This window comes from Pogoniulus pusillus, chromosome 12 (assembly GCF_015220805.1).
Source record: "Pogoniulus pusillus isolate bPogPus1 chromosome 12, bPogPus1.pri, whole genome shotgun sequence".
Classification (NCBI taxonomy): Eukaryota; Metazoa; Chordata; class Aves; order Piciformes; family Lybiidae; genus Pogoniulus; species Pogoniulus pusillus.
The window spans coordinates 32,078,698-32,102,834 of NC_087275.1; the positions used below are offsets into that span (position 1 = coordinate 32,078,698).

The 24,137-nt window shown below is 53.6% G+C and overlaps 1 protein-coding gene across 8 annotated transcripts in view; it reads left to right on the forward strand.

Annotated features, from left to right (window-relative positions):
* The window catches only part of SH3KBP1 (SH3 domain containing kinase binding protein 1), a 178,440-nt gene that overhangs the window by 46,833 nt on the left and 107,470 nt on the right, over nucleotides 1–24,137 (forward strand). For 7 of the 8 annotated variants that reach the window (XM_064152048.1, XM_064152049.1, XM_064152047.1 and 4 more), the window contains one exon: nucleotides 17,014–17,137. In XM_064152048.1, the coding sequence (XP_064008118.1) occupies nucleotides 17,014–17,137 (124 nt within the window). Of the gene's footprint in view, nucleotides 1–7,009; nucleotides 7,067–17,013; nucleotides 17,138–24,137 lie in introns of those variants that run through there. The other variant, XM_064152052.1, reaches the window with a different exon arrangement.

Below are 24,137 nucleotides of genomic sequence, written 5' to 3' on the forward strand. Positions count from 1 at the left end.
GGTGCTAAATGCTTGGCAGAGTTGGTACTGAGCCACCCTTACAAGAGTTGCACTGTGCCAAAGCCCACTAAATAGATTGAGAAGCATAAAACTATTATGAGGGAGGTAATTGCATTACCAATATCCTGCTTCACTTCACCCCTTGGCACAAACAGCTTAAAAGAGCAATGAGAGCTAAAATGGGGCCATTTAATGTGCTTTGGAGCTTCTCCTGCAGTATTGAACTGAACCTTTTTTCATCTCAGAGGTGTGTGTTAATATGGAAGGCAAACAACCAAACATGAGCACCTCTGCTCATGCAGAGAAAACCTTTTCTTCCTGCTTTTGGCATGGGAAAGTGAATCCTTTTTTGTTTCTCCTAATGCAGGGGTTCACCTCTTGGTTTGGCCATCACAGGGGGTGCTATGGAAAGGGGTCTTTGGGATCACTCTTAAGCCTTTTCCTGGAGGAGCTTCCCCTTTGGGAAATGAAGGTGCATTTGTGTTCTCCACCCCAGCTGACATCTGTCTGAGCTGGCAGCAGCAAGGTCCTGAACTGTGTCTTTGTTCCCACCCATTGACACAGAGTCACAGATTGCACTGGGTTGGAAGGGACCCTCCAAGGCCATCCTGTCCAGTCCCCTGCAGGCAGCAGGGACACCTCCAAGTAGATCACACTGCCCAGGGACACATCCAGTCTGAGCTTGAATGTCTTCAGGGCTGGGGCCTCAAGCACATCCCTAGGCAGCCTGTGCCAGGACTTCACCACTATCACTGTAAAGAACTTCCTTGTGTCCAACCTCACTCTGCCCTGCTCCAGTTTCCAACCATTGCCCCTTGTGCTGTTACTCCAATCCCTTCTGAACAGTCCTTTCCCAGGCTTCCTTCAGCTACACTGGAATGTAGCTCTAAGGTCTCCCTGCAGCCTTTTCTTCTCCAGGCTGAACATCACCCATTCTTTCAGTCCATCTTCAGAAAACAGGCCCTGGGAGGAGAGGCTGAGGGAGCTGGGGGGGTGCAGCCTGCAGCAGAGGAGGCTGAGGGCAGAGCTCATTGCTGCCTGCAGCTGCCTGCAGGGAGGCTGTAGCCAGGTGGGGTTGGGCTCTGCTGCCAGGCAGCCAGCAGCAGAAGAAGGGGACAGAGGCTGAAGCTGTGCCAGGGCAGGTCTAGGCTGGATGTTGTGAGGAAGTTGTTGTCAGAGAGAGTGATTGGCACTGGAATGGGCTGCCCAGGGAGGTGGTGGAGTGGCTGTGGCTGGAGGTGTTGCAGCCAAGGCTGGCTGGGGCACTGAGTGCCATGGTCTGGTTGGTTGGGCAGGGCTGGGTGCTAGGTTGGGCTGTTGGAGCTTGGAGCTCTCTTCCAACCTGCTGGATTCTATGATTCTATGAAAATAGATTCTGCAGCCCTCTGATATCTTTGTGGCCCTCCTCTGGACCTTCTCCAACAGCTCCATGTCTGTCTTGTGTTGGGGTCCCCAGAGCTGGACCCATTGACTTGATGTCAACCAATGTTGCTACTGCTGAGTCTTCCATCTGCACTTGGAGCTCCCAATGTCTGTGTAAGCCTCTGTGCCTTGGTTAGAGCTAAATGGTGCAAAGTGTTTGAGCTGAAGAGGTAGGAATTGAATTTTGGTGGCGTGGTAGAAGGGTTGTTTGTCCCTTGAGAGGGTGAGTAGGTCTGAATCAACACAACAGAAGTGCTTCAGGGCTGTTTCCCAATCTGTGGTTGCTCTTTCATTGCATAGGAAAATAGACCTTGTTGTTTCCAAGTTGTTAAAGGAGTCTGGGAATGCATCTGTCATCTCTTACACTATTTTCTTCCTTTTTGAGCTCCCACACATGAGGTATTAAACCCCCCCCATGCTTCTTTAGGCCTTCTTCAGTGGTGATTTCACCATTTACCATCAGGCATCTTCAGCCACCATTTAATAGAGGGAGTGTCACATCCTCCATGGAATGCTCAAGATAGGGAATAGAGAACCTGCATCACACAGTCACAGCACATCAGGGGTTGGAGGATCCCTCCAAAGATCATTGAGTCCAACCCCCCCTGCCAGAGCAGCAGCAGCCAGGGCAGGGCACACACAGCACAGCCAGGGGGGTTGCAGTGGCTGCAGAGAAAGAGACTCCACAGCCTCTCTGGGCAGCCTGCTCCAGGCCTCTGCCACCCTCACAGCCAAAAAACTTCCCCTCCTCTTGCCCTGCCACCTCCTCTGCCCCAGCTTGCCCCCAGTGCCCCTTGTGCTGCCCTGGGCCAGCCCTGAGCAGAGCCTGCCTGCGTCCTGCCCACACTGCCCTGCACAGCTTGGGCACAGCACTGAGGGCAGCCCTCAGGCTGCTCTGCTGCCAGCTGCCAGCCCCAGCTGCCTCAGCCTCCAGAACAGGGAATGCTCTAACTGTAGCCAGCTAGAAACTGAGGTGTCACTTAATGGAGCACCTTAGAAAACAAAGGACATGGGAAGCAAAAATCCTTTGCTGCCTTCTGCATTGTTCCCCTGGGTACCTCACCCAGCTCCAGGAAAAATGCTTCCATAACTAACCCAAACTGGGATGTGTTTTTAAACAGTGGGCACTGCCTGCTTACTGCACTAGGATTCATTACTCAGAAGGCAGCTAATTAACCTGCCTTTGAGACAGCACAGAGAGCAGCCATGATTCACCTCTGAGACATAAAGAAGGCAGGAGGAGGAGGAGGAGGAGGCTCTAACAGAAGCAGCCTGAAGGGCTGAGAAGGGATGGAGCTGAGCAGCATCTATCAAAGCTGTCAAGAGTTAATAATGAGGAATAGAAATCATGAAATGCCTTTTTTTGTGCTGATTGACCTTTGCTGTGATTTGATGTCTCTTGAAGTGCTGCCTTGAAATGAACCATCCTGAAGAACATGGCACCAGGATCACTTTGCTTCATAGCACCCTCACCTTTTCTTAGTCTTGGCTCTCTCTTCTCCCTTTTCCCCTCCTTTATATCTATTTTGTATGTCTTAATATAAAGTTTAGTATATTTTAGTACAGTTTTTATGTCTTTTAAGATATATTTTATATCTCAATATATTTTAAGACATTTATATGTATTTCAATATGTATTTATGTGTATTTTAATGTATTCTAAGACATATCTGTACTGAAAGATGTATTTAGCTATCTATCTGTATGCATATCATAGAATCAGGGTTGGGAGGGAGCACAAGGAGCAGGCAGTTCCAACCCCCTGCCATGCCCAGGGACACCCTACCCTAGAGCAGGCTGCACACAGCCTCAGCCAGCCTGGCCTCAAACACCTCCAGCCATGGGGCCTCAACCACCTCCCTGGGCAACCCCTGCCAGGCTCTCACCACTCTCCTGCTCAACAACTTCTTCCTCCTGTCCAGGCTGATTTCAGTATTGGAGTCATGCTGGGCTAACCTGATAGCATTCTGTGATGCCATAGCTGAATGTGCAGATGCAGGGAGAGCAGTGGATGTAGTCTACCTTGACCTTACCAAGGCTTTGACACCATCTCCCATGATATTCCAGTGAGCAAGCTGAGGAAGTGTGGGATGGAAGAGCAGGCAGTGAGATGGATTAGGAACTGGTTACAAAATAGAGTTCAGAGGGTGGTGATCAATGGTGCCAGGTCCAGCTGGAGGGCTGTGACCAGTGGTGTCCCCCAGGGATCAGTGCTGAGGCCAGTCCTGTTCAACATCTTCATCAGTGCCGTTGATGAGGACACAGACAGAGTCTGCTCAGCCAGTTTGCTGCTGACACCAAACTGGGATGCAAGTGCCAGGCTCTGTGTGGTGGTGCCCAGTGGCAGCACAAAGAACAGCAGGCCCAAGCTGGAGCACAGGAGGTTCCACCTCAACCTGAGGAGATGCTTCTTCAAGGTGAGGATGGCAGAGCCTTGCTGCAGGTTGCCCAGAGAGGTTGTGAAGTCTTCTCTGCAGACTTCCAAACCCCACCTGGATGCCTTCCTGTGTGACCTGCTCTAGGTGCTCTTGCTCTGGCAGGGAGGTTGGGCTGGATGATCTCTAGAGGTGCTTTCCAACCCCTAACATTCTGTGATTCTCTGATTTTCTTGTTTTGAAGCATTTGTCAGGCAGGAAAAGTGCTGTCAGCATTATGCTGTGTCAGGAACTGGCTGAATGTTCAAGCCCAAAGAGTGGTGGTGAATGGTGCCACATCCAGCTGGCAGCTGGGCACAGTCCTGTTCAACATCTTTACTGATGATCTGGAGCAGGGGGTTGAGTCCAGCATCAGCAAGTTTGCAGATGACAACAAGTTAGGAGCAGCTGTGGAGCTGTTGGAGGGGAGCAGAGCCCTGCAGAGGGACCTGGCCTGGCTGGATGGGTGGACAGAGGCCATGGGATGAGACTGAACAAGGCCAAGGGCAGGGTTCTGCACTTTGGCCACAACAACCCCAAGCAGCACTGCAGGCTGGGGCCAGAGTGGCTGAGAGCAGGCAGGCAGAGAGGGAGCTGGGGGTGCTGGCAGAGAGGAGCTGCAGAGGAGGCAGCAGTGTGCCCAGGTGGGCAGCAGAGCCAATGGCATCCTGGGCTGGCTGAGGAGCAGTGTGGGCAGCAGGACAAGGGAGGTTCTTGTGCCCACCCCTGTGCTCAGCACTGCTCAGGCCACCCCTGGAGTGCTGTGTCCAGCTCTGGGCTCCTCCATTGCAGAGAGCTGCTGAGGTGCTGGAAGGTGTTTGGAGCAGGGCAGCAAGGCTGGGGAGGGGCCTGGAGCACAGCCCTGTGAGGAGAGGCTGAGGGAGCTGGGGGGGTGCAGCCTGCAGCAGAGGAGGCTCAGGGCAGAGCTCATTGCTGCCTGCAGCTGCCTGCAGGGAGGCTGTAGCCAGGTGGGGTTGGGCTCTGCTGCCAGGCAGCCAGCAGCAGCAGAAGGGGACAGAGGCTGAAGCTGTGCCAGGGCAGGTCTAGGCTGGATGTTGTTAGGAAGTTGTTGTCAGAGAGAGTGATTGGCACTGGAATGGGCTGCCCAGGGAGGTGGTGGAGTGGCTGTGCCTGGAGGTGTTGCAGCCAAGCCTGGCTGGGGCACTTAGTGCCATGGTCTGGTTGGTTGGGCAGGGCTGGGTGCTAGGTTGGGCTGTTGGAGCTTGGAGCTCTCTGCCAGCCTGGCTGATGCTATGATTCAGAGTCTCTTCAGACTAGATGACTTTGGGAGCATTACTGCTTCTCTCCATGGTGCAGGGTTAAAACTCAGTTAGTAACCATGGCAGCTAACAGTGATCCTGGTGTCTGGCAGCCTTGCAGCCATTCAGCACATGTTGAAGCTGCAGGGTTGAGTTCCTGGGTCTGTGTTAGCAGTTGGGTTGTCCCCACAGCTCTGTTCCTAGCACAGCTTCCAGTGCATTTCCTAGCACACTTGGAAGGATTTCCTGCCTGCAGTCTGAACCTCCCTACCTGGCAATAAAAGTCAAAGAACCCCACCCAAAAACTGCTGAGTGGACAAAGCCTGGCCCAAAACTTCTTGCATAACTGGTTGGGGGTTACTGAAAATCAGCAGAAGGATCTTTGCAGTGTTGCTGCTCCCATATTCAAGCAGTGCCAGGGCGGTATGGAGCCTCCTGGACCTAGAGGGACCCATCTGGTAGCTCGTGGAAGAGAGGAGGACAGGACTCTCCCTTTGTCCTGCCCCATCTATGCATGAAAAGCTTTGCCATCATGGAACTGGAAATTCCTCTGCAGATTTGGCATGGAAGCCTAAAAAATGCATCTCTTGTTTTGTGGCTTACTTCTCAGGGAGTGGTGGAGTGGTCTGGGTGGGAAGGGACCTCCAAAGGTCATCCAGTCCTACTGCCCTGCACTCAGCAAGGGCAAGGTGAAGGGCCTGGAGAAGAGTGAATTTATGAGGAGTAACTGAAGGAGCTGAAGCTGTTCAGTTTGAAGAAGAGGAGGCTAAGAGGAGATCTCCTTGCTCTCTACAGCTACCTGATAGGACAGTGTAGAGAGGTTGGTGCCGGTCTCTATCACAGCTGATTTGATGTAGAACAAGAGGGAGCAGCCTCAAGCTGCACCAGGAGAGATTTAGACTGGGTCAGAGGGAAAAAACCCTTTCCCAGCAAGAGTGGTCAGGCATTGCTCTACAGCTACCTGATAGGACAGTGTAGAGAGGTTGGTGCTGGTCTCTATCACAGCTGATTTGATGTAGAACAAGAGAGGACAGCCTCGAGCTGCCCCAGGAGAGGTTTAGACTGGGTCAGAGGGAAAAAACCCTTTCCCAGCAAGAGTGGTCAGGCATTGGAACAGGCTGCCCAGGGAGGTGGTGGAATCAGCACCCCTGGATGTGTTTGAAGCTTGTTTGGAGGTGGTGCTTGGGAATATGGTTTAGTGGAGAGCTTGGTGGTGTAGAGCAGGGTTATAGGTTGGACTTGGTGATCCTTTTCCAGCCTGGATGTTTCTGTGATTCTGTGAGTAGGGTTGATGGTTGGACCTGATGATCCCAAAGGTCTTTCCCAACTGGAATGATTCTGTGACATCCTTCCTTAGATCAGGGACCCAACTTTGAGGCTGCCTTGCAACCCAGCACAATCTTTTAAGTCTTGTTAAGTGAGTCTTGTGAACAGGTCTGGCTAAAAAGAGTCTGGGAAGCGTGAGCAGGAATTCCATGTCACTGAAAACTGATCTGCTTCGTTTGTCATTGCTCAGCAGTCCAACTCTTAGGCACCCAGAGACAGGGTTGTGAGGTACAGGAGAGCCTGGCAGCAAAACAAACTGCTGTGCCCTGTGATAAAGAGGGGAAAGGGAGAGGCTGCAATCACCTCTGTCTCCAGCCTTTGTTTTGCACATGGTAAATGACTTCCTCTTCAGTTATTGGTGGGGTGGATGTTAAGGGGTGCTTGGTTCTGTGTAAGGATTTGTGTTCCTGTGTAAATACACAGAGGCCACTCCAGTGCTCTGGCTGCTGAAGAATGCTCTTGAGCAGTGCTTGGCCAGTCCAGCCACTGGTTAAGACTCAAGCTCCTTTTTTAACCTTTTGGTGGTGGTTTCTTGCAGGTATTGCCTGCTTGTTTGAGTTGCATTGCCACAGCAAACGTGTGCTGAAGCTTATCTAGCTGAGGAAGTGAGGGGGATTTCAAACACAGGCATGTTAAGTAATAACAGTAAGTGCTCTTGTGGCCAAGGCCAGTGGCATCCTGGGGTGGGTTGGGAGAGCTGTGGTTAGTAGGTGGAGAGAGGTTCTCCTGTCCCTCTGCTTTGCCTTGCTGAGGCCACATTTGGACTATTGGGTCCAGTGCTTGGCCACTCAGCTCAAGAAGGAGCTCAGGGGACTGCTGGAGAGAGCCCAGCCCAGAGCCCCAAAGCTGCTGCAGGCAGGGAACATCTCCTGTGGGGCCAGGCTGAGGCAGCTGGGGCTGGCAGCTGGCAGCAGAGCAGCCTGAGGGCTGCCCTCAGTGCTGTGCCCAAGCTGTGCAGGGCAGTGTGGGCAGGACGCAGGCAGGCTCTGCTCAGGGCTGGCCCAGGGCAGCACAAGGGGCTCTGGGGGCAAGCTGGGGCAGAGGAGGTGGCAGGGCAAGAGGAGGGGAAGCTTTTTGGCTGTGAGGGTGGCAGAGGCCTGGAGCAGGCTGCCCAGAGAGGCTGTGGAGTCTCCTTCTCTGCAGCCACTGCAACCCCCCTGGTTGTGTTGTGTGTGCCCTGCCCTGGCTGCTGCTGCTCTGGCAGGGCTTGGGCTGGATGCTCTCTGGAGGTCCCTCCTCACCCTTACCATTCTGTGATTTTCTGTGTGACTTTTAAGGGTTTGGATGTGCTTTAAAATTGTAGTTTTGGAGCTTCTTGTAGCTGGCAGAATTACAGGCCTTAGCAAATTGGCTGCTAATTACCAAATATGTTTGATCATACTAATTACTTCCCTCTGTCCTTCATAGATGAAGGCTCTTGCCTCAGCACTTCAGCACTTGAATGGGCTCATGTGATTTTTGTCACTGTTCTCACTCTGTTTAGTACTCCAGGACAAAAAAAAAAGAAGTCCAAAGCAAACAAATTCTTTCCTCGTGCCCTGTAGCCTGTGCCAGCTGAAAGCAGTGCCTGACTTGAGAGCAGCCCTGAGGAGAGGCACTTAGGGGTGCTGGTGGAGGAGAAGCTCAGTACGAGCTGTCAGTGTGCTCTGGCAGCCCAGAGAGCAGAGCCTGGGCTGCAGCAGCAGCAGTGTGGCCAGGGAGGGGATTCTCCCCCTCTGCTGTGCTCTGCTGAGACCCCACCTGGAGTCCTGCATCCAGCTCTGGAGCCCCTGGGACAAGAGGGCTGTGGAGATGCTGGAGAGTGTCCAGAGCAGGGCCAGGAGGATGCTGAGAGGCTGCAGCAGCTCTGCTGTGAGCACAGCCTGAAAGAGTTGGGGCTGTGCAGGCTGGAGCAGAGGAGGCTCCCAGGGGACCTTCTTGTGGCCTTCCAGCATCTGAAGGGGGCTACAAAAAAGCTGGGGAGGGACTTTTGAGGGTGTGAGGGAGTGTCAGGAGTGGGGGGAATGGAGCAAAGCTGGAGGTGGGGAGAGTGAGGCTGGAGGTGAGGAGGAAGTTGTTGAGCAGGAGAGTGGTGAGAGGCTGGCAGGGGTTGCCCAGGGAGGTGGTTGAGGCCCCATGGCTGGAGGTGTTTGAGGCCAGGCTGGCTGAGGCTGTGTGCAGCCTGCTCTAGGGTAGGGTGTCCCTGGGCATGGCAGGGGGGTTGGCACTGGCTGCTCCTTGTGGTCCCTTCCAGCCCTGCCTGGTTCTGTGATTCTGAATGTGTTGGTTGCTTGCATGGTAGGGAAGGAAGATGTGTTCTGAGCACCTAGCTCTGAAGACAGCTGTCAGTCCTGCAGGTTCAATCCACTGGGCACTGTCTGTGCACAGCTTACCTGGTAGGGGAATAGCAGACACATGACAAGTGGCCAGCAGCAGGCTGTAGGATCAGCCAACTCTCCCTGAGGGACTGAAGGCTAAATTGGAGATGCTGTCAGGAGCTTCATCTCCAGAAGTGGGTGCTGGCTGCAGCACAGCCAAGTTTGTCAGGAAAAGTCTGGTTAAAAGGGATTTCTAATGCTTAGGTGGAGATCTTCCACAGCCAGCACATGCAGCCTTTCCCTCTTGGTTCCTGTTTAAATGCAGAGGTGAAAAGTGACATGGCCAGCTGGGGAATTGGGCAGTTCCTAAAGGAGATTTCCAAGGGAGCTTGTGGCTGCTGAAGTCGTCGTGGTCCTGCTGCCTGATCAGTCAGTGGTGCTCAGCAGGGACATGCTAGGCAGGGGAGACACTCCTGGAGGTCCAATGTATCATAGAGGTGTAGAGTCATAGCATGGTGTGGGTTGGGAGAGATCTCCAAAGCTCATCCAGTCCAACTGCCCTGCAGGTGAGCAGGGACATCCTCCACTGCATGAGGGTGTCCAGAGCCTTGCTGGGCCTGAGCTGGAATGTCTGCAGGGATGGGGACTCAGCTGCCTTCCCGGGCAGTCTGCTGCAGTGTTCCACCACCCTCATGCTAAGGAACTTGTTCCTGACATGCACTCTAAATCTCCTCTATATAATACTCTTACACCTTTCAGGTCCTGGCAGGGTGCTCTTAGGTCTCCCCAGAGCTCTCTCTTCCCCAGGCTGAACACCCCCAGCCCCCTCAGCCTGCTCACCCCCAGCTCCCTCAGCCTGCCCTCGTAGCAGAGGCTCTCCAGCTCTCTGTGTTTTTGGCACTCCTCTGGACCTGCTCCATCAGGTCCATATTCTTCCTGTGTTGAGTGCTCCAGAGCTGGATGCAGCACTGCAGGTGAGGTCTCAGCAGAGCAGAGGGGCAGGATCCCCTCTCTCCATCTCTGGCCATGCTGCTTTGGATGCAGCCCAGGCTGCCATTGGCCTTCTGGGCTGCAAGTGCACACTGCTGGCTCACATCCCACTTCTCATCCACCAGCATCTCCAAGTGCTTTCCTGCAGGACTGCTCTCAATCTCATCACTCTCCATAGAATCACAGACTCAGCCAGGCTGGCAGAGAGCTCCAAGCTCCCCCAGCCCAACCTAGCCCCCAGCCCTGCCCAACCAACCAGACCATGGCACTAAGTGCCCCAGCCAGGCTTGGCTGCAACACCTCCAGCCACAGCCACTCCACCACCTCCCTGGGCAGCCCATTCCAGTGCCAATCACTCTCTCTGACAACAACTTCCTAACAACATCCAGCCTAGAACTGCCCTGGCACAGCTTGAGACTGTGTCCCCTTCTTCTGCTGCTGGCTGCCTGGCAGCAGAGCCCAACCCCACCTGGCTACAGCCTCCCTGCAGGCAGCTGCAGGCAGCAATGAGCTCTGCCCTGAGCCTCCTCTGCTGCAGGCTGCACCCCCCCAGCTCCCTCAGCCTCTCCTCATAGGGTTTGTGTTGCAGGCCCCTCCCCAGCCTTGCTGCCCTTCTCCAAACACCTTCCAGCCTGTGTTGACATTTGGGATTGCCCTGTCCTAGGCTCAGGACCTTGCACTTTGCTTGTGGAACCTCCTGAGCTGACAGTTCTTGGCCTGCCTGTCCTGGTCCCTCTGGCTGGCATCTGCTCCTTCAGACTGAGCCATCTTTGATATGGCCTGAATGCAGCATCATCCTTGGCCACTCCCATGTCCCTGCTATCTGCTCTCATTCTTTCACCTCTCATCTTCCAGCTTTTCATTACCTTCAGCAGAAGTATTTAATGAGTACTTTTGTTTCACCTCTGCCTTGACATTTACCAGCAGCAAGCCTCATGCACACTGCTACCACAGTTTCACTCATATGGTCTTGACTCTAATATGTGCTTTACTCTTTTAAAGACAAGCTCCTGAGTCTCTGTGGCTCTGCTGGCTCTGGAAGCTTGTTTAGAGTTTCATGCTGGCTGAATAAACACTAGATTGAGACACTGCAAAAGCAGTTTCAGTATGATGCATGACTTCAGTGGTAAGGTGCCAGTCTCCACTGCAAACACTGAGTCATTATGGGGTTGAGTAATCTGAGGTGAGGACTGTGGTCACCAGATCTGCCATCTGAGAGGTGCTAGGCTGCACCTCTCCTACAAATACCACAGCCTCTCAGGCAGCTGGCAGCTTGTTTGACTCTTGAGCAACACTCTTGACTCTTCTGGCCCAACACTGAGCTTGTTTGCTTCTACTGTTTGCACTGCTTATATCTCTTTCCTCTTGGAGAAGGCCAAGAAAATGATTCTAGTTGAATAGACTGACCCATCTGCTTTCCTTTTGCCTGCTTGTCTCTTTGAGTTCTTCCCAGAGAGAGTGATTGGCATTGGAATGGGCTGCCCAGGGAGGTGGTGGAGTCACCATCCCTGGAGATGATCAAGAAAGACTGGATGAGACACTTAGTGCCATGGTCTGGTTGATTGGCTAAGGCTGGGTGCTAGGTTGGGCTGGATGAGCTTGGAGGTCTCTTCCAACCTGCTTGATTCTGTGATTCTGTGACTGGGTAGGGCTGGGGGATAGGCTGGACTAAAAGCAACCAACAATAGAACAAGGGGAGGTAGTCTCAAGCTGTGGCAGGACAGGTCTAGGCTGGATGTTGTTTGGAAGCTGTTGGCAGAGAGAGTGATTGGCATTGGAATGGGCTGCCCAGGGAGGTGGTGGAGTGGCTGTGGCTGGAGGTGTTGAAGCCAAGCCTGGCTGGGGCACTTAGTGCCATGGTCTGGTTGGTTGTCTAGGGCTGGGTGCTAGGTTGGGCTGGGGGAGCTTGGAGCTCTCTTCCAACCTGCTTGATTCTGTGATTCTATGATTCTATGACTGGGTAGGGCTGGAGGATAGGCTGGACTGGATGATCTTGGAGGTCTTTTCCAACCTGCTTGGTTCTATGGTTCTATGATTGGCCAGGGCTGGGTGCTAGGTTGGACTGGATGATCTTGCAGGTCCCTTCCAACCTGCTTGCCTTTATGATTTCCACAGCTGCAAAAAGAGCAGAACATAGGAAGAGTCTAGATCCTGCCATAAAAGCTTTGTCCTGAGACCTCAACTCTACTAAGAGCAAACAGATGCAGCTGCTGTCCTCTCCATTTCAGACTCTGTGTCATCCAGGGAGCTTTTGAAACCTCTTGTGGGTCAGTTTTCCAAGCCCTTCAAGCTCTGTGAATGAGTCTTATCTTTCTAAGTATCAAGCCTTCAGAATTAAGTCTTAATTCCTCCAAAGCAATGTGACCTACTTTTTATTGAAGGGATTTTCTGTGCTTCTAGGGCATCATTGAATGAGAATTAGTCAAAATCTTGCTCTGAGGATAGATTTAGAGTGGAGATTAGGAGGAAAGTCTTTGCAGTGAGGGTGGTGAGGCACTGGAACAGGTTACCCAGGGAGGTTGTGGAGCACAGAATCCCCCAATGTGATCTTTGATCACATTGGGGGATTCTGTGCTCCACAACCTCCCTGAAGTTGTTCAAGACCAGGTTGGATGAGACCTTGAGCAACCTGTTCTAGTGGGAGGTGTCCCTGCCTATGGCAGGGTGGGATTGGAACTGGATCATCTTCCAGGTCCCTTCCAACCTAACCCATTCTATGAATCTTTTCAGTTTCATTCTGATCTCTTTCTTTGGGTTTTCCTTGTTTATTTGTTCCCCTTCAAAACAGGATCTTTTGGAGTAAACCACATAGGCTGGAGAGACAACCACCACTGGAGACTGTTGAGAGAGGGTCAGCAAGACACTGAAACTCAGAAAGCTGCCCTAGAACAAAGAAAAGAGATCCTAGAGGCTGCATCTCCCCATGCCAACCTCATTTGACTTGCCCTGCACCTCCTGTTGTGTTTGGAGGAAGCAAGGGCAGATTAAGAAGGGCAATAATTAAATATCAGAGGCCTTGTTTTCTTGATAGCTGCAAGGGTTATAAGGAGGGACATGGCTGAGGCCTCTGCCATCAGTTCCATCTTGAAATGAAAAGCTGAGGAGGGACTTGTTAGAGTGTTGGATGGTGATGGGACTGGGGGGAATGGATCCAAGCTAGAGGAGGGGGATTTTTGCAGTTGGGGTGTCACAGTTTAGTTTGGGGGAAGGTCTCTTTAAAGAACAGAGCAAAGGAAGAGAGAAACCCTTCTGGATGTCTGGCTGGATCCCTTCTGTCTTCTCAAGCCACCTCTGTCCTGGGCTGCATCAAGAGCAGTGTGGCCAGCAGGCTGAGAGGGGATTCTGCCCCTTTACACCACTCTGGTGAGACCCAACCTGGAGCACTCTGCCCAGTTCTGGAGCCTCTGTTACAGGAAGATCTGGAGGTGCTGGAAGGTGTCCAGAGCAGGGCCAGGAGGATGCTGAGAGGCTGCAGCAGCTCTGCTGTGAGCACAGCCTGAAAGAGTTGGGGCTGTGCAGGCTGGAGCAGAGGAGGCTCCCAGGGGACCTTCCAGGATCTGAAGGGAGCCTACAAGAGTGCTGGGGAGGGACTTTTGAGGCTGTGAGGGAGTGTCAGGAGTGGGGGGAATGGAGCAAAGGTGGAGGTGGGGAGAGTGAGGCTGGAGGTGAGGAGGAAGTTGTTGAGCAGCAGAGTGGTGAGAGCCTGGCAGGGGTTGCCCAGGGAGGTGGTTGAGGCCCCATGGCTGGAGGTGTTTGAGGCCAGGCTGGCTGAGGCTGTGTGCAGCCTGCTCTAGGGTAGGGTGTCCCTGGGCATGGCAGGGGTTGGCACTGCCTGCTCCTTGTGCTCCCTTCCAGCCCTGCCTGATTCTGTGGTAGGTTTTCCCAGCTGCCTGGCAGGCCTGGGGCACAGTTGTTGAAACCAAAACTGTGATACTGAAGATTTACTTCCCATATCCTCACTGTGATCAGAGAGGTGGATCCAGGGGCGTGATGGGCTGGGACAGTTCTGTGCTCCTGTGAAGTTGTCAGTGCTGAGCACCAGGAAAACCTGGCATCAGTGCAAGTTGTTGTGAAGCTGTGGCAGGAGGCTGCAGAAGAGACCTCTGCCCCCAACCAGCCAGGCTGCAGGAGGGTGTTAAATTCTAATCTCTGCTTTAGAAGCCTGGCAGCAGGCACTGCTCACGTGGGGTGTGGCAGGAATAATGGTGTGTCTAGCCCTGAGCCTCTTAATCCTGCCTTAATCCTGCCTCTAATTTCATTAATGCCTGCTAGCTGTCAGACCACTGAGTAGCAAACAAACTGCCCCTTAAAAACCCTGCAGCTGCCTTGCACATCTGTGTTTGCAGGGTTCTTTTTTGTTCCTTCTTGGGAAAAGTCTCCTCTGCTCTGAGCATCACAGTATCCCAGTATCATCAGGGTTGGAAGAGACCTCACAGATCATCAAGTCCAACCCTTTACCACAGAGCTCAAGGCCAGACCATGGCACCAAGTGCCACGTCCAGTCCTGCCTTGAACAGCTCCAGGGACGGCGACTCCACCACCTCCCCGGGCAGCCCATTCCAGTGCCCAATGACTCTCTCAGGGAAGAACTTTCTCCTCAGCTCCAGCCTAAATCTCCCCTGGTGCAGCCTGAGGCTGTGTCCTCTCGTTCTGGTGCTGGCCACCTGAGAGAAGAGAGCAACCTCCTCCTGGCCACAACCTCCCCTCAGGTAGTTGTAGACAGCAATAAGGTCTGCCCTGAGCCTCCTCTTCTCCAGGCTAACCAATCCCAGCTCCCTCAGCCTCTCCTCGTAGGGCTTGTGCCCTTTGGAAATGCTGCTGGGTCTGGGGCTTCAGGAGTCTGAGTTTCAGGGTCAGGGGCATTGGAATTACACAACACTTGCTCTGCCTGCATGGATTCAGTGAGCTTCCTGCAGAATCTCTGTAGCTGGGGGGGGGGAGGTTGAGGAATTGAATCATAGAATAGAATCACAGAATCAGGCAGGTTGGCAGAGAGCTCCAAGCTCCCCCAGCCCAACCTAGCACCCAGCCCTACCCAACCAACCAGACCATGGCACTCAGTGCCCCAGCCAGGCTTGGCTGCAACACCTCCAGCCACAGCCACTCCACCACCTCCCTGGGCAGCCCATTCCAGTGCCAATCACTCTCTCTGACAATAGGTGCTGTGTGAAATGTGAGTGCCTTGAGGAGATACAGAGGGCTGGAGTGAAGTTTGTGCAGCTAAGAGATTAGCTTTGAAGTAGCAATGTGGGGGAATAAAAAGCTTAACAAAGTGATGCTGAAATTGAGATTTGAAGTGCATCTTACAGAGGGTGACTTGCAAAGTCTTGTTTTGTTTGGTGCTCTTCTCAAATAGCCTCAGGGACTTGGAATAGGAATTTGCTGCCTGTGGTGGAGTGTTTGGGTCTGATACTCTGGGAACCTATGTAAGATCTCTGGGATTCTGGACAGGCTGAGAGTTAGGGGAAGGGGAACCTCATGGAGCTCAGTAAGGACAAGTGCAAAGTGCTGTGTCTGGTGAGGAATAGCAGCAGGCTCCAGTACAGGCTGGGGCTGCCCTGCTGCAAAGCAGCAGCATGCAGAAAGCCCTTGGAGTGCTGGTGGGCAGCAAGTGCTGCATGGGCCAGCAGTGTGCCCGTGGGGCCAGGAGAGCCTATGGCATCCTGGCTGGGGGCAGCAGGAAAAGTGTGGCCAGCAGGGCTAGGGAGGTTCTGCTGCCCCTCTGCTCTGCCCTGCTGAGACCACACCTGCAATACTGTGTCCAGTTTTGGGCTGCCCAGGTCAAGAGAGACAGGGACCTGCTGGTGAGAGTCCAGTGGAGAGCCATGAGGGTGACTGGGGGAGTTGAGCATCTCCTCTATGAAGAGAGCCTGAGAGCCCTGGGGCTGTTCAGTCTGGAGCAGAGAAGGCTGAGAGGGGATCTGAGCAATGTCTGTCAATAGCTGAGGGCTGGGGGTCAAGTGGAGGGGGCCAAGCTCTTTTGGGTGCTGCACAGCAATAAGCCAAGCAGCAATGGATGCAAACTGGAACAGAGAAGGTTTCAGCTCAGCATGAGGAGAAACTTCTTTGCAGTGAGGGTGGCAGAGCCCTGGAGCAGGCTGCCCAGAGAGGCTGTGGAGTCTCCTTCTCTGGAGCCTTTCCAACCCCACCTGGATGCATTCCTGTGTGCCCTACCCTAGGGGATGCTGCTCTGGCAGGGGGCTTGGACTGGATGATCTCTGGAGGTCCCTTCCAACTTCTAACAGTCTGTGATTCCTAGAATGCTTTAGCTTGGCAGGGACCTTGATGATCATCTGGTTTCAGTTCCCCTGCCCTGGGTAGAGACAGCTCAGTAGCCCAGGGTGCCCACGGCCTCCTCCAGCCTGGCCTTGCACAGCAGTGTAACACTTTCTTCGTGTGCTGCCCCAGGAGCTGGTCACCTTAAGCAGCAGTCAGCTAGCAGCAGCTCTTCCAGCAGCTCTCTGTATGCTTCTGGCAGTTGTGGTAACATCTGTCCCATTTTCTTCCTCCTGTGGCTGTTGTTTCTGTGAGTCCTTGGTAGAGGGAAAGCAAACTTAGCTGCCTTCATGCAAGGAGCTGTATCTGTGCACCAGAAGCACAGCTGATTGATGGATTAACTGAGGGATCCCTGCCCCCTGTCCCCACCACAGGCTCACAGGATGTCAGGGGCTGGAAGGGACCCAAGTTGTTCATCCAGTCCAACCCCCTGCCAGAGCAGGAGAATCCTATCTAACACAGATCACACAGGAACACATCCAGACAGGCCTGGAAAGGCTCCAGAGGAGACCCCACAGCCTCTCTGGGCAGCCTGTGCCAGGGCTCTGGGACCCTTCCAGTGAAGAAGTTCCCCCTTGTGTTGAGGCAGAACCTCTTTTGCTGCAGCTTCCATCCATTGCTCCTTGTCCTACCTCAGGGAGCAGTGAGCAGAGCCTGTCCCCCCCATCCTGGCAGCCCTCAGATACTGATAAACATTGATCAAATCCCCTCTCAGTCTTCCCTTCTCCAGCTAAGACCTTTTCAGCTTTGCTGATCTTAAGATACTTGCAAAGCTGTCCTAGAGTTTTCCCCCAGAACCCCTTCTAAACAGCAAACTAAAACCCCCAAACCAGAGCCTGTTAGAAGAGTTACTGAAAATTGCTCTCACTTTGTGGCACTTCACCTTAGAAAGAGTCTCTGATGTAACTTCAGAGTAGGCAGGGGTATGTGTTTAGAACCTCCAGGAACTATTTGAGCTTGAGACCTAGAATATGGGGGTTTATTTAACTGTTTCTTCTTCTCCCTCTCCACCTGCTTTGTCTCCTGCAGGAAATAAAGAAAGACATGAAGAAAGAAAACACTGCCACCAAACCACCAGAGAAGCCTATCAATGAAGTTTCCAATGGAAGCCCTTTACTGTTGTCTGAGACAATTATTAGAACCAACAAAAAAGGTATGGTGGATGGGAGCTGAAGGGCAGATCAGATTCAGACCTTGCAAAGAGAGGAAGGAAAATAAATCCACTTTGATCTTAGAGATAAAGCTGGAGGTGAGAGATCAACAGTCAGGGTTAGAGGAGACCACAAGGAGCATCCAATTCCACCTCCCTTGCTGTGGACAGGGACACCTCACACTAGAGCAGGTTGCCCACAGCCTCATCCAGCCTGGCCTTAAGATTTCCAGGCATGAGGCTTCCACCGCCTCCCTGGGCAGCCTGTGCCAGGCTCTCACCACCCTCATGCTGTAGAACTTCTTCCTAACATCCAGTTTCCATCTCTCCTCTGTCAGTTCAAACCCATTCCTCCTTGTCCTCCCATTCCCAGACCTTGTCACTAGTCCCTCCCCAGCACTCCTGCAGCCCCCTTCAGACCCTGCAAGGCCACTCCAAGCTCTCCTCCAAGCCTTCTCCTCTCCAGCCTGCACAGCCCCAACTCTCTCAGCCTGGCCTCAGAGCAGAGCTGCTGCAGCCCTCTCAGCATCTTGGTGGCCTCCTCTGGACAGGCTCCAACACTTCCATGTCCTGCTTGTGTTGGGGACTCCAGAGCTGCCCCCAGGACTGCAGGTGGGGTCCGAGGAGAGGAGAGCAGAGCCAAGGGGCAGAATCCCCTCCCTTGCCCTGTGCCCACACTGCTCTGGCTGCACCCAGCACAGGGTTGTGTCTGGGCTGCACTCACACTGCAGGCTCCTGTGGAGCTTTGCATCAGCCCAGACCCCCAGGGCCTGTTCCTCAGGGCTGCTCTCAGCCATTCCCCACCCAGCCTGCAGCTGTGCTTGGCACTGCACCCACCCAGCTGCATAAGCTTATGCTTGGCCTTGCTGAATGCCATGAAGTTGGCCTGGGCACAGCTCTGCAGCCTGCCCAGCTCCCTCTGGATGGATCCCTGCCCTCTAGCAAGTGACTGTGCCACACAGCTTGGTGCCATCTGCAGCCTTGCTGAGGGTGCACTGATTGCTCTGCCCATGGCACTGACAAAGCTGTTACACAGCACTGGTGCCAGCACTGACCCCTGAGGGATGCTACTTGGCACTGGTCTGCAGGTGGACATTGTGCCCTTGGTCACCACTCTCTGCCTGCCACCATCCAGCCAGTTCCTTACCCAGCAGTGCTCCTCCCATCCACTCTGTGTGTTGCCAGCTTGGTGACCAGGATGTCCTGGGGGATAGAGCCAAAGCCTTACTCAGGTCCAGGTAGATGCTGTCAGTTGCCCTTCCCTTGTCCACTGCTGCTGTGACTTCACCATAAGAAGCCACTAAATTTGTCACTCACTAATTTGAGTTTGAAGTTAGTGAAGTGAAAGCCTGCAGGTCTTCTCTCTCTTTCCATGGCTCCCAGAAGTATCCCAGCAGGGGAAAAAAAAGCCAAACTTTGGAATATAAAAGCTGGCTTTGTCTGTTGGTTGTGTTTCTGCTCTCCTTCCTTTGTGGGAGGACAATTGGCCATCAGCAGTGGATGGGTTGCATCTTTTTCCTGGATGGTTTCTTGCTCACTGTCTCCTGCAGATGAATCTCCTGCCAGTAAACGTTGCTGTAATGTGATTTCCACTTTGGCATGTGTGCTGGGCTCTTAGGACCCTGCATATGGAGATTTCCTTCTTCACTGTTACCAGGGAATGCTTAATTTGAGCTGCAGTGAGTAACTAATCATAGAATCAAGCAGGTTGGAAGAGAGCTCCAAGCTCATCCAGTCCAACCTATCCCCCAGCCCTGTCCAGTCAACCAGACCATGGCACTAAGTGCCTCAGCCAGGCTTTTCTTGAAGACCTCCAGGGATGGGGACTCCACCACCCCCCTGGGCAGCCCATTCCAGTGCCAATCACTCTCTCTGACAACAGCTTCATCCAGCCTAGACCTGCTCTGGCTCAACTTGAGACTGTGTCCCCTTGTTCTATTGCTGGTTACCTGGGAGAAGAGCCCAACCCCACCTGGCTACAGCCTCCCTGCAGGCAGCTGCAGGCAGCAATCAGCTCTGCCCTGAGCCTCCTCTGCTGCAGGCTGCACCCCCCCAGCTCCCTCAGCCTCTCCTCATAGGGTTTATGTTCCAGGCCACTCAGCAGCTTTGTTGCTCTTCTCTGGACACCTTCCAGCACCTCAGCATCTCTCTTGAATTGAGGAGTCCAGAACTGGACACAGCACTCCAGGGGTGGCCTGAGCAGTGCTGAGCACAGGGGTGGGCACAAGAACCTCCCTTGTCCTGCTGCCCACACTGCTCCTGAGCCAGGCCAGGATGCCATTGGCTCTGCTGCCCACCTGGGCACTGCTGCCTCCTCTGCAGCTCCTCTCTGCCACCACCCCCAGCTCCCTCTCTGCCTGCCTGCTCTCAGCCACTCTGGCCCCAGCCTGGAGTGCTGCTTGGGGTTGTTGTGGCCAAAGTGCAGAACCCTGCCCTTGGCCTTGTTCAGTCTCATCCCATGGCCTCTGCCCACCCATGCAGCCTGGCCAGGTCCCTCTGCAGGGCTCTGCTACCCTCCAACATCTCCACAGCTGCTCCTAGCTTGGTGTCATCTGCAAAGAAGTCTTTAACCCTCAGGTTAGCAACTGCAAGTGAGGGGAGAGGTGATAACTCTTGCAAAATGCATGGCCTCCTTTAACATACAAGGGGGGGAATAATCTGCACCTCTTCTGCCAGGATTGATGTCCTCTGGAGTGAAAAATAGCAAGGGTGGAAATAAATCTGGGGAAGCTTTGTCTTTTGAGATTGCAGTGTCACCCTGAACCTGGAGAGGTGTCCAAGCTATCTGCTGTGGGGCAAAGGTTTTCCATGCAACAGCAGAATTAAGTTGCCAAGAATTGCTCTCTTCTCAGGGCTGCTGTGCAGAACCATAGCAGGGGTTAGGAAATGATCTAGGGACCAAATCTATTCCATATTGCTTCAGCTCCTCTTTGGAGGAGGCTGACAGCAGTGGCAGATGCAGAGATTGGCTTCAGTCACGAGGGGATAGCATTCCAAACATGATGCTTAGAGCACAGCCTTTCTCCTCCTCTTTTTTCCCCCTCTCTGGCCCAGAAGCCTGAAAGGATTCAGGAGATAAAAAAGCTGCTCAGGGAGGTGGTTGAGGCCCCATGGCTGGAGGTGTTTGAGGCCAGGCTGGCTGAGGCTGTGTGCAGCCTGCTCTAGGGTAGGGTGTCCCTGGGCATGGCAGGGGTTGGCACTGGCTGATCCTTGTGCTCCCTTCCAGCCCTGACTGATTCTGTGGCTCTGTGATTCCCTGCCCGTGGCAGGAGGGTTGGAACTGGCTGCTCCTTGTGGTCCCTTCCAGCCCTGCCTGATTCTGTGCTTAATCTCAGTGGCAGTGCTTCAGCAGGCATTGACATTTTGGGCAGAAGGACACTGGCCTCTTCAGCTTCTGGCAGGCAGAGAGTTTTTCCTTGAGGAATATTGAGAAGCATCCAGCAGTGGTATTCAAGGAAAACAGCTGAATTAGTTGTAAGAAGCATTGGAGTGAGTAAGAGGAAAAGAATGGGTTTCTGAACAGAAGAGGTGGTCAGGATCCAGCTGCAGCCTGTGTGTGCTGTTTCTTAGCACTCAGTTGAAGTTAGGGGGGTCTGTAATAAAATCAGTCTAGATGAAAAGGCTTCTTTAAAGGCTTATTTCATGGAGTGATTTGTCAGCAGTCTTGGCTAACCAGGGAGGTCCCAGTGGAGTGCAGATGAGCAAATGTGATGCTCATCAACAAGAAAAGGCCAGAAGGAGGATCTGGGGAACTGCACACCCCTCAGTCTGACCTAGGTGTCATGGAGCAGATCATCTGCAGCAGAGGAGGCTCAGGGCAGAGCTCATTGCTGCCTGCAGCTGCCTGCAGGGAGGCTGTAGCCAGGTGGGGTTGGGCTCTGCTGCCAGGCAGCCAGCAGCAGAAAAAGGGGACAGAGGCTGAAGCTGTGCCAGGGCAGGTCTAGGCTGGATGTTGTTAGGAAGTTGTTGTCAGAGAGAGTGATTGGCACTGGAATGGGCTGCCCAGGGAGGTGGTGGAGTGGCTGTGGCTGGAGGTGTTGCAGCCAAGCCTGGCTGGGGCACTGAGTGCCATGGTCTGGTTGGTTGGGCAGGGCTGGGTGCTAGGTTGGGCTGGGTGTAGCCAGGAGGAGGTTGCTCTCTTCTCTCAGGTGGCCAGCACCAGAGCAAGAGGACACAGCCTCAGGCTGTGCCAGGGGAGATTTAGGCTTGAGGTGAGGAGAAAGTTCTTCACTGAGAGAGTCATTGGACACTGGAATGGGCTGCCCGGGGAGGTGGTGGAGTCGCCGTCCCTGGAGGTGTTTAGGAGGAGTCTGGATGAGGCACTTAGTGCCATGGGTTAGTTAATTAGAAGGTGTTAGGTCATAGGTTGGACTTGATGATCTTAGAGATCTTTTCCAACCTGGTTGGTTCTGTGATCCATGGGCTGAGGCCAATCACATGGACTTCAGTGAAGGCCAAATGCCAGGGCTGGATCCAATGTTGGACCTGACCAACCCCATGCTACACTACAGGCTCAGGGCTGAGTGGCTGGAAAGCTGCCTGGCAGAAAAGGCCCAGTGGGTGTTGATCAGGAGCCAGCTGAACACGAGCCAGCAGCCTGCCCACGATGCCAGCAGCATCCTGGCCTGCATCAGGAGCATTTCCCATCCTTTGGTGTTTCTTGCTGACCACAAATAGTGGTGACCTCATGGAAACAGATGGTGGAAGTGGCTGCTGCAGAGGACATCATTTCAGCACAGTTGCACTTGCTGTAGGATTTGTAGGCATTTCCTCTCTCTGCACAGTGTGACAGGACTGCATCTGAGAGGCAATGGGTTTATTTTCCAGGGCTGCCACAAAGTTTCTGGGGAACTTTGGCTAAATCACAGAAAAAAAGAACAGCTCTGCTACAGGGACAGGCTGAGGGAGCTGGGGGTGTGCAGTCTGGAGAAGAGAAGGCTCCAGGCAGAGCTCAGAGCAGCCTGCCAGGAGCTGCAGGGGCTGCAAGCAGGCTGCAGAGGGACTGCTGGCAAAGGCCTGCAGGGACAGGAGGAGGGCAATGGTTTGAGCTGAGAGCAGAGCAGCCTGAGCTTGGCTGTGAGGAACAAGTTGTGCAGCAGGAGGCTGCTGCCACACTGCAACAGGTTGCCCAGGGAGGGACTGAGGAACCATCCCTGGAGCTGTTCAAGGTGAGGCTGGATAAAGCTCTGAGCAAGCTGCTCTAGTGGAGGATGCCCTTGCTGAGTGCAGAGGGGTTGAATTAGAAGCCCTCTGGAGTTCTCTTCCAACCCAAACCATTCTATCATTCCATGGCTTATTTAAGGATAGTTTTGCTTGGATTTTTAACTGTCATATTTTTATGTATCCTATTTTTAAGTAATCCTCTTTATCCTGCTCTTTTGTGTGCCTGGCAAGAGGAGCCTGCTTGGACAGGCCAAAGTTTGTCACTAAAGTGCCAACTATTTGTGGTACAGGTAAAGAGATTTGAGGGAAAGTTAACATTGCCTTGCCAGATGTATTTGTCCTGCAGCTGGGTTGAGGCAGTGCCAAGCACCATCCAGGCTTGGGCAGTTAGTGTCTGAAGAGTAGCCCTGAGCAGAGGGACTTGGGGGTGCTGCTGGAGGAGAAGCTGAGCAGGAGCCAGCAGTGTGCACTTGCAGCCCAGAAAGCCAAGCAGAGCCTGGGCTGCAGCAGCAGCAGTGTGGCCAGCAGGGCCAGGGAGGGGATTCTCCCCCTCTGCTCTGCTCTGCTGAGACCCCACCTGGAGTCCTGCATCCAGCTCTGGAGCCCCTGGGCCAAGAGGGCTGTGGAGATGCTGGAGAGTGTCCAGAGCAGGGCCAGGAGGATGCTGAGAGGCTGCAGCAGCTCTGCTGTGAGCACAACCTGAAAGAGTTGGGGCTATGCAGGCTGGAGCAGAGGAGGCTCCCAGGGGACCTTCTTGTGGCCTTGCAGCATCTGAAGGGGGCTCCAAAAAAGCTGGGGAGGGACTTTTGAGGCTGTGAGGGAGTGTCAGGAGTGGGGGGAATGGAGCAAAGCTGGAGGTGGGGAGGGTGAGGCTGGAGGTGAGGAGGAAGTTGTTGAGCAGGAGAGTGGTGAGAGCCTGGCAGGGGTTGCCCAGGGAGGTGGTTGAGGCCCCATGGCTGGAGGTGTTTGAGGCCAGGCTGGCTGAGGCTGTGTGCAGCCTGCTCTAGGGTAGGGTGTCCCTGGGCATGGCAGGGGTTGGCACTGCCTGATCCTTGTGCTCCCTTCCAGCCCTGACTGATGCTATAATTCTATGGTTCTATGATTTGTGTTGTATAAACTGTAACTGCAGTCTGCATGGAGCTTTAGATCCAGCCAGCAAGTCTGGAACAGCTCCTGGTGTGTTAACCTGTTCTCAATCAGAGCCAAACATGGAAAGGAAGATAGCTCATTGCTGCCTGCAGCTGCCTGCAGGGAGGCTGTAGCCAGGTGGGGTTGGGCTCTGCTGCCAGGCAGCCAGCAGCAGAAGAAGGGGACAGAGGCTCAAGGTGTGCCAGGGCAGGTCTAGGCTGGATGTTGTTAGGAAGTTGTTGTCAGAGAGAGTGATTGGCACTGGAATGGGCTGCCCAGGGAGGTGGTGGAGTGGCTGTGGCTGGAGGTGTTGCAGCCAAGCCTGGCTGGGGCAGTGAGTGCCATGGTCTGGTTGGTTGGGCAGGGCTGGGTGCTAGGTTGGGCTGGGGGAGCTTGGAGCTCTCTGCCAACCTGCTTGATTCTATGATTCTGTGTACCTCGTGTCAACTTCTGTTCCACCTAGCCCAGGTTGCAGACACCTCTGGTCTCTGTAGTCTGGTGTCCAGTTGAGCAGAAGCTGCAAGATGCAGTGCCAGCCACTGCTGCTTCGTTTTGCAGCTGCAGTCAGAAGACTTAGTGGTGGTTTTTTTTTTCAGTCCTCGGAATTCTCAGTTAGATTCCTGACTCAGCACAGTCTTATCCTACATTGTATGGGTCATGCTTACTTCTGGGAACTCATGGGAGGTCAGCAAGTGTCCAGGATATGACTTGA